The 10,000-nt window shown below is 39.9% G+C and overlaps 1 protein-coding gene across 8 annotated transcripts in view; it reads left to right on the top strand.

Moving 5' to 3' along the window:
• Positions 1 to 10,000, top strand: part of MEIS2 (Meis homeobox 2) — a 268,428-nt gene that overhangs the window by 69,747 nt on the left and 188,681 nt on the right. For 4 of the 8 annotated variants that reach the window (XM_019518951.1, XM_019518949.1, XM_019518950.1 and 1 more), the window contains exon 8: positions 3,887 to 3,988. The exons of the other annotated variants lie outside the window; for them this stretch is intronic. In XM_019518951.1, coding sequence (XP_019374496.1) covers positions 3,887 to 3,988 — 102 coding nt within the window. The remainder of the gene's footprint in view (positions 1 to 3,886; positions 3,989 to 10,000) is intronic. 8 annotated transcript variants of the gene reach the window in all.

Below are 10,000 nucleotides of genomic sequence, written 5' to 3'. Positions count from 1 at the left end.
GATGGCTTCCCCACCTCCTTGATTTAAGGTTCTTTTTTTTTCATTTTTGTCATTCAGCTGGATCATTTTAAGAAACAAGATGCTCAGGATAAAAAAAAAATATGTGCCTCTAATATGAGGCTTCATTAGATCTTTATAAGATGGAATTATTAGAGCTGATGATTCCCATGCCATAAAAGTGGGCCAACATATCTGCAATTTGTGGGATGAATTATTTTCTCCAATCCCACAGCCCAGGGGTTTTCAACCTTTTAAAACAAGTGTACCCCCAGCAGACGGACATGGGGTTGGGGGTGAGTGATGTGCAGAATGACGTGGAGCGGTGTCAGTGCAGGGTGGTGGATGGTGGTGGCAGCCACTGTATGCGAGCTTCCTCCCTCACTCCCCCATGTCCGGCCAGCCAGGTGGCACCTGTGCGGCCCACAAAGGGGCACCACTGCCCTTACCCCACCCCCAGCCGTGGGAGGCAGCGGCACAGGGTGGTGGGTGGTGGCACTTCATCCTCACCTGCCCACATACCCCTAGGGCCTTCTCAAGTACCCCCGGGAATATGCATACCCCTGGTTGACAACCCCTGACACAACCCACCAGAGAAGGTATACATCTCAGCACGCATAATATAATATAATACAAACAGTGTTTGTATTTGAGCAAGGGATCTTATTCTGCAGAATTCCAAAATGACTATTAGGCAGTAATAAAGGCCTGATTCTGCCCATGTAAAAGTCAGTGGTTCTGATTCTGTATCCCCTTGTACACTGTGAAACTATTTTCACATCCAGAGTGGTAATCAAAAACAATTCATCTTAATTCTTCCCATAGTAATTCACACCCCTTTGCCCTGGTGTAAATGGCAACAGAGTGGATGGCAGTAAAGAATGAGGTCCGTAACCTGGCTTTATTTAATGGGAGGAGGAGCAGGCCAAATTAAGAAGTGGTCCAATTTTGAAGTATTATCACAGTCTATATTGAGAACCTACTCTAATTTATGTCTATAGGATTTAGGTCTGAAGAAAGACTGAGGGAAAATAGTGTAAAGCCTTCAGGATTTTCTCTCAATAGTTGGTGAAAAAAATTATCCAATTTTTTTTTGGAAGATGCTAACCTGTTTCCTTAAAGCCTGTTCTTGTTCAGTTAAATGGAAATATTGCCATAGACTTGAATGCAAGCAGACATAGGGTGGAATGTATGCCTTTCCCCAAAGATTGTTTCCATATTATTGCTTTCTGGGTTTTTTTGCTATGCTTTTCTAAGGACAAGGAACACTAATCACTTCTATACTCCCTTCCTAAAATATGGGATCTGAAACAGAACAACAGAGGTTATAGAAAATACTTTCAGAAGTTTGAGAACCATGGAGTGGTCAATATGGACCAAAATCAAAAAGCAAACACTCAGTAATATAATGTGAGGCAGAAAAAGTGATGGTGGTGATGATGGCAATGATTATGATGATAATTTCCCTTGCAAAGTTTTACTTCTCAGTAATCTCAGTGCTTTTTTTAGTAGAACCTGTACTCCTGACTCACTCAGTACTGAAAGCTTCCAGCCTCAGCAACTTAGTAACACTGCCTTTGAATCAATGACAGAAAAGAAATAGAGACAAAATGCCTTGCATCTCAGATTGGGATATGGGGAAAACTTATGGAGAATATGCAAAAGGAGAGAATAGGAAAGCAGACAAAGAAACGGGAAAATCTAAATGGAGGAAAGGGAAGGAAAAAAGTGGGGAAAATTAAGAAAAAAACATGTATTATCTCTTAGGCGCTGAGGAGATTACCATCTGGTGATAGCATAAAATGTTTGGGTTTTTTTTATTATCCATAACATGGAATTATATTGGTATACGGCAGTTTAAGAAACTTAAGAAAGGGTACACAGGTGCCAAAAGTTTGAGAACCATCATACCCAAGAATGCCCCAATACTAGTATTGCAATTAGTATTGTAATTCTCAGCTGATACACACACACGCACATATGTATGTATATATGTATTTCACAAATTAGCTTAACAAGATGACATTTGTGAAATTAAGGAGAAATATTTTAAGTATAAAATTATTGTTTTTCTTTAGTGAGTGAGTACAACGTTCTTTATTGATTAAACATTTTTAAGATGGAAGTATTACAAGAAGACAGACTACTGTTTTTCTGTATGGGGCATGTAGCTAGACTATATGAAGTAGCTCCCAAATGCAGTATATTTAGGAGCACAGTTTTCTACTACTACAGTGATTCCTAGCTAGTGTCAGACCATGACAATTCTGTTGTTCTGGGTCAGCAGTGAATACCTCACTCAAATGGTGCAAAGTCAGCTGGTTCTTAATTTTTTATCTCCTCCAGAGTGCATTCACTGACTTTATCACTGAGAAGAATGACTCCCTTGCCTAGTGTGATCAAGATCTGGAAATCTGCTGCATCAGCATATTTAGTCCAGTCTGCTGCTTGATTGGTGGGGCTCAGATCTGATCTTACGACATACATGTCAGCTGTCTATTAGGCTAGGTGAACCTAAAATAAAAGCCTTCCTGGGGAGAAAACTCAATTGCCTCTTCCACCGCTTGAAAAAGAAATGTCTACAACTTTGCTCAATGGGACTCATTTTGAAGCCCATCAAGTTAGGTCCTTTTTCACTGGGGGTGAGGGACTATGGATGATGTGAGTCACCCCGTCTTTCAAGGAACTGATTTCACTTCCTGTCCAATGCTTCCTAACGTGGTGAAATACTTGATTCAAATCAAATGATAGAGAACAGCACCACATTCCACAGCGGCCCTGTCATTTCTTGTCTTGAGCCATGACCTTTTAAACAGACAATACTAAAAACAAACCAATATGTTGCATCCTTGGCATTCTCTCTCCTCTATTTCCAGCAACAATTCACAGAAGTGCTTTGTAAAATCCTTCATTTCCCACTGTTTCCACTGAGTTGTTTTACTGCTTTGTGTTCATTTTAGCTGACTACTCAAACCAGGCTCAGAGCAGAGTAGAAAGATGACGGTAGCGGTGGTCTCTCTTTTCCCTTTTTAGGTCTGATCTACACTACAGCCTTTTTCCTACTGGCAAAATTATATGCCCATAATCACAGCATTCCAGCAATACCAGGTCTCTGACTAAATAAGGCTTTGACTACCACCCAACAGCCACCAGAAAAGTCATATAGACACACCAATACCTTCTGCTGGCTGCCATAGCCCATTCAAGAAATGTATTTTCACTGGGTGCAGTATACACCTTGCCAAAACAGCTGATGAAGTGTAGCTCTGCACAAATTCTGGAGGCAGAAACAGCTTAGTATAGAGGAGGCATTATTACTCTTTGCTGCACGTACCTCAAACAGTCTCATAAATTGGGTAGGAAGTGGAAAGGTGAGATGGTTGTGAGATTACTCAACGACTGGTTATTTTTGGAGCTTGCCAACCAGCATTCCCCTGTCTGCAGCCTTGCTTCTTTCAGTTCTATAACTTATACGCAGTAAGGACGTTTTAGTTTCATAACTGAGGCTAGTTCCTAAAAAGTTAGGAATAACAAAGATGCTTCAGCTCTTCAATGTTTGCTCTTAAAAGTGTTAAATTGTTTCCTGAACTCAAATGTAATGTTTAGGAAAGTCTTGTAACTATATGTAAACCTCTAATACATGTATGCCATTGAGATCTATAAATCCTATGTTATTATCAGTGTCCTTCAGAATCGTTACCCAGAGTTATTGTGGACTGATCTAAAGCATGGTTTTGTTGGGCTTTGGATCAGGCCTTTTACCTCAGTACCCTCAGCATGCTAGCTAATACATAAACAGTATTCTTAAAGTACAGGGTTTGACTTAAACTTAGAAAAGCAACGATTGTCAGTGTTTCAACTTAACCCTTCGCATTCTGGCATTTTCCAGACTGCCAGCCAAATGAACACTTTAGGAGGAGGTGCAAATATATGTCTGCAGCACCCAGAGAGTTAATCCACCCCATTGTGCATAAGTGTTGGAGCTCTTATGGTATGTAAGATCCAAAAAGTTTGGAGTTATTTCGTATTTTTCTTAATATACATTCACAGGAGGCATCTTGCTTGGTGGTGTATTTGCTGTGAATGTGTATCAAGATTTGTATTATGAATAAAATACAAGTTTATATGCAGTTTATCTATAGACAGTGCATGGTAAGGCCCTTTGTAACTTTCTCCTATTGATGCACAGTAGCTACTTTTAAACTTTTAATATTCTCCCATCCTCAGTTTTTGTTTTAAATCCCAAAACAGATTAATTCACTTTATGGAATTGTGACCTAACAAATGCCTTTTAATGACTGAAGATTTTCAGGAGCAAAATGTATTATATATATCTTTAGGGAGCAAATGTCTATGTTACACTTCCAGCCCCTAAATTTTAAAAAAGAAATGGTTATAAAATTATAACTGACTAAAACTGAGCTCTTTTATACAAGATTTCAGCTGGTGCAAATTTTTTAGCTGAGTCACAAGGCCCTAAAGAGAGGAACTTCTAATGCAATCATTAATAGTCACTAACTATGACAGCATTACTGTGTACCAATGTAAGAGAGATGTCTATTTAAAAACATCATCGGTATCCAAGTGGTATTGGTATTATTGGTGTCTTAACAGTGGCCTATTCAAAACTACACTTTATTTAAGTGTTCTATTGTTTGAATTTTTCAAGAATTACAGGGGAAAGGAGGTGTGCTAAAGCATTATTTTCCTTTTTGTTTTCACAACTATGGATGAAGTGAATAAAATACATGCATGGTTACCTTTAAAAACAATTTTGAGAATTAGAAATGATCTACCCATTAAAAATATGGAGAGTACATCTTCATATATGAATAACAACTGCCAAGTATTACATTGTAAATATTAATAAGCTAACTTTGAACATAATAATGAGGTTGTTTTAGCTACAGGTAGAATTTTAATTGCACTTATAGTTATTTGGTCCACATTCTTTGATATCATTAATATCACTGATAACAGAGGTAGGAAGACATCAAGAATAGCAGTTAATAGTTACGTAAAACAAATAAAGCTTCTTAGTTCATGCCCATTTGGTGCTATCTTGGATTGAAGTGGTTTTATTCATGCTAAAACAAAAATAACAACACTCCAGTTATCAGTGAATGTTAACAAGATAGAATAGAGGGCAGGGTAGAAAAAAAGAAAATAAATATTTGTCACAAAAAATGAAGAACATTTTTATCCTCTAGACTGTTGATTCAAAGGATACTTGTCGATTCAAAGGTTGCAGCTGGTATTCTTAACAGATAACTATGAAAATGTTAAAAATATGGCAAGAATTATTACAAGAAATCCTTGCCTCTCACATCATTTCTGAACCATTGCAGCTACAACATCTCTTTTACACTACCAGAAATTTTACACTAAGAGTATAAATAAGGAGAGATTTAAAGGGAATTTCATTTAGACTTCAGCAGAAGGACATTTTGTGTGACAATATTTAGCATGATTAAAAATTTAAACAGAAAAACAGCTATTTACATTTACAGTTACTTGAAAGTAATTACTAAAGCAGACAAAATACTTAGATCATAATTTAATAATGTTTTCTTCCAGAATAGGTGTCAAAAACTGTGCATAAATTTCACAATTTGTGCTGAGGGGGAAAAAAAGAACTAGCTAAAATAATGTAAAGCAAGTCATTGAGCACTTCCCTTCCACACCAACAAGGTGCAAAGTGACTTTCACTTTTAAGAGGAAGAACATCATAAATTATAATTAACCACAACTATTAATGTACATCTCTTTTAGGAATCATGATGTACTTGCATGTTTGGTCAAACAAAACACGAGTCTTGTCCTACATTCCTTCACTAGGCAAACCTGCAGTCAGTGGCAATGCTGCTTGAATAAGGAGTGTGTTGAATGGCCGTTTTGCCAAAATAAGAGCTAGATTGGGCCCTAGGTTTGTAACAGAGACATTTTGCTCTGCACCTTTGTTGACTTCTCAAAATGGCTTTTTCTCCAACTTCAAGGATCTTAATTATAACATTTGCTGGCTCAAAGATTAACTTTTAGTATTCTAGGAAAGGCTTTTGGACTTCAGTAACCTGATCAGCATGGTCTTCTTTTGGTCTCTCCCTCTCTCTGGTTCTTTGTATTGCAGGAGAGATGATAGTATCTGGCACATTCCTTGGATGACTTGAAGATAGCAGCCTTCTGTGTTTGGGGCTGAAAGATTGTGAACTCTTATGTTAGCAGAAATGCCACACAGGGGAGGTGAATAGAACATTAAAAAAGCTTTAGCTTTAGGTAGTGCAGTGCAAGCAGAGTTGAATTTGAGAGCTGGGACTTAAGTGGACATTTGTCCCTGCTTTCCTCCTTAATAAAATCTGAGTGTTAACTGTGGATAAGGGCATTTGAGAGATCACTAAAAATGAATCATTAGAGTGCCCAGAAGAGCTTTATTATGATGTACTGTGAAGAACTTTAGAATATACTATGTAGTTTTATATGTGCTTATCAGATGCATGTATGAGTTACTGAGTATTACAAGAGTAAATTGTTTTGTCCTTTGCTGCAGAGCCAGAGCAGTTCACTGAATTAAAACTGCAGACTAAACTTTTAAAAATCTACTTTTCTATTACCCTGTGAAAACAACTGTTGATAGAAACTGCAGCCTTTCGAAGCATCAACATTTATCACATATAAAATTTGAAAAAACAATTTAGCATAGAAATACTGAATTGGATTAAGAGTTAGGATGACCAGAAAGTAATATCCAGTTTGAAAGCTGGCTCCCCAATATGAGGGGCCTAAAAATGTCTCAGAATTATAGCTTAGTGGCTGACCATGGTAGCAAGCACACTCACAGGAAGAAGTCTATTCCCATAATACAACAAAGATGTTACTGCTGAACAGTTAACCAAAATGAAAAAGCTATGGAAAATAAATATTAAACTATATTATTATACTAACTTGCCAGCTCAAAAAAATGCAGCCACATTTACATATGTGTCCATCTGTCTGTTTTTACACTTTATGTCTCCAGCCAGTGGGTGAAGTGGTTTTAATCCAAGCTGCAGTCTGGTTTTCCTCCTAACATGTTATATTTTCTTTTTAATGTGTAAATTATCTGTAACTGGACGTACATTTCTTTGATAGTAGCTAGTGCTTAACTGTCCTTTTAAGTAATCTCATCTAGGTAGTTTTAACTGGAGTAAGCAGTAGAGTTCTCCATGGATAATTTTTGTTAGTTAGCAGATTGTTACCATCTCAGTGTTGCTGAAATCTCTAATCTTGGGTCAGCGTGAAGCTGTGGTGGTTACAATCCTGTTGCCTGATGCAGTGTGAATGGAAGTGCTTTCTGTCAGAAACATGTGGTCTCTTCAGTGGAGAGCCTGCGTAAATCCTGTGTAAATAGAGGGAGGCTAACAAAGGATGAGCCCCTGCAGCTCAGAGCATTTGGAGCCATTTGGGGGCTGAATTTGCTAAATGCTGCTTATACCGCCTGAAAAGTTGAAGAGAAAGGAGCATAAAATCCCTTCTTTTTTCTCTTTCTGCTCCTACCCTGGGGGGAGGGTGTTAAGGGCCAGAGAAGCCCGAGGTAAGCCTATGAAGACTGTTTTTTCAGTGCTCTTTTGAGTGTGAAAAAGGTGGCATGGGTCACTGTCCCCTCTTTAATGTTGGAAAACCCACACAGTTAGTAAATGTTGCATGTAAACTAAAGCATTTCATCTCTTCTCCTGCACTCCACGGCAGTGGGCCATGAACTAGTCACTTGAAAATCACAGAAAAATTTCGCTTTAACATGTCCAAATAGTTTAGCACAGCAGGATGGTAAGAGAGATCAGTAATTAGCAGTTTTCTTTACTGTTCCCTATAAGCATAGTGGAACATTTTCTTGCACTTACTGTGAAAAAAAATGTTAGATTATAAAGTACAAAATCCTTAATCTGTTGATTGCAACAAGACTCTAAAATATTACATGCGCACATGATAGCCTTCCCCTAAAACAAAATATTATATAAGTATTTGCTTGACTTTTTAGCTCATGCAACTGTTGGATAGCTCTCCAGGCACAAAAAAAGCACCAGCCTTAAAAATTGGTAGTTATGAGCACAAAAACCTGCACCTTTCTCTTGATTTCAATCTTAAATTAAAAAAGAGTGCCAGGAAGATAGAAAGAGGAAGTGGAATAAACATTACAATTCCAGAAGTAATTTTTGCCTCCCCTTAACCACCAGCTATTTTTGAGGTATTCTGATGTTTGCACAGTATATGCAAACATTAGAATACCTCAGAAATATCATGGACATCTTCCCCTCCCTGAAGTCAACGAAGCAAAGTATTTTTAAGTACTTCATTGAAAGACACAGACTATAAAGATATAGGGACAGCAACAGAAAATGTCACAATGTACATTTTTTATTCTCCCTCTTGTGGTCAATATACTTCTCTCATATTTTCCCGGATAGATATATAACTCCTTCACCCACTGCTAAGTGTCATGAGGCATATAAAGAGCCAAATTATTCCTTACTGAGGGGAAACACACTCACGTGCGGCTAGAGGAGAAGACTGGCTTTGTGGTTGAGGTGCAGGGTGGGAAATCAGGAGATCTCTGTTTTGTTCTTAGCACTCTCAGTGATTTCCTGCATGACCTTGTAAAAGTGACTGAGGGCTATTTTCTTCAGGGCTCTTAGGTGGGTTCACAGTGGGGAAGTACAAGAAGTTTTCCTTTTACCAGTCTTTTGTGGCCTTTGTAAAAGAGTTGCAATCCTTGGAAAGTACAGGCAGGATCTTCTTCTTGCTGGTGTTGGGAAGCAGCATTCCCTCTAAGATGCGTGGTGTGCACGGCTGCGCAGCTGCACTCATGCCACACTGCCAGGTGCACCTGCACAGCCGTGCACACAGCGCAGCTTAGAGGGAACACTCTTGGGAAGCCCAGGTAGGAGGGGCTTATTCCTGACACCTTCTGTGCTATTACAGCAGCAAGTGAACTGGTGCTGGAGGGGCATAAAATATACTCTATAAAGAGGTGAGGTAGTGCTGCATGGCAGGAGCTCCTGAAGCCATTCTACTATGGCTTGCTTCTTAAGGAAACTGTCTAGTCCAGGGGTTGCCAACTGGAGGTATGCACACCCCCAGGGGTACTTGAGAAGGCCCTAGGGGGTCCACGTGGGCAAGTGGGGATAGAGCAGCTCCACGCACCATCCTGCACTGCTGCGCAGGTGCCGCCCGCCCAGCCAGATGCAGGGGATAGGGGAAGCTCACACACAGTGGGTGCTGCCGCTCTGCATTCGGCCGCATGCCACCCCTCCTCCCCAACTCCACATCCGGCTGTCAGGGGTACACTGCTCTGTGTCCAGTCGCTGGGGGTACACTGATCCAAAAAGGTTGAAAACTCCTAGTCTAGTCCAATGGGGACAACACTTCTGGCAGGTGTGCCACAAATTAGCTATACTGCTTCCCCCAGTGCCACTCTGATCTCCTTCCCCAGGCAGATCTGCTGCTCTGCTTTCTGATTCCTTCCTTGTGTTCCCTGCCTGAGTTGCTGCTTTGCTGTCTGCTCCCTGCTCTATCTGCTGCTGTGCTGCCCGCTCCCTCCCCATCTGCTGCATGCCACACGTGGAGGCTGCCCATGCCATTGGTGGCACCTGTGCTTCAGTTGGCCACCCCTAGTCTAGTCCATCTCAGTTTGTTCATCAGGGAAATTATTACTGCTCAATGGGGGTGTCACAAGACTAAACCAATTAACATCTATATTTATAATTAATTAATAATAGAGCCTTGTAAAGGAGTTGCATTCTGCTGAAGCACTCAGGCTACTAGTTTAAACCAGTGGAAGGAAAACAAGGCATTCTCAGTGAGGGGTCCTTGATGCTGGAACTGGCCTTCCTCCTACCTTAATCCTCTAAAGTACAGATTTTGTGACCTTCAGAGCATACTGCAAGACTCTTCTGTTTTTCTAGGCTTCATATGGGTAAGTGGGCTGCCCAGAGTTTTGGGGTAATTTTCTGGGAGTGGAGTTGGTCTTATT

Source organism: Gavialis gangeticus, unplaced genomic scaffold (genome assembly GCF_001723915.1).
Source record: "Gavialis gangeticus isolate Ggan-Ray unplaced genomic scaffold, GavGan_comp1, whole genome shotgun sequence".
Taxonomy (NCBI): Eukaryota; Metazoa; Chordata; order Crocodylia; family Gavialidae; genus Gavialis; species Gavialis gangeticus.
Note: the sequence above shows the minus strand (reverse complement) of the source record. Positions and strands in the feature narration are given on the sequence as shown.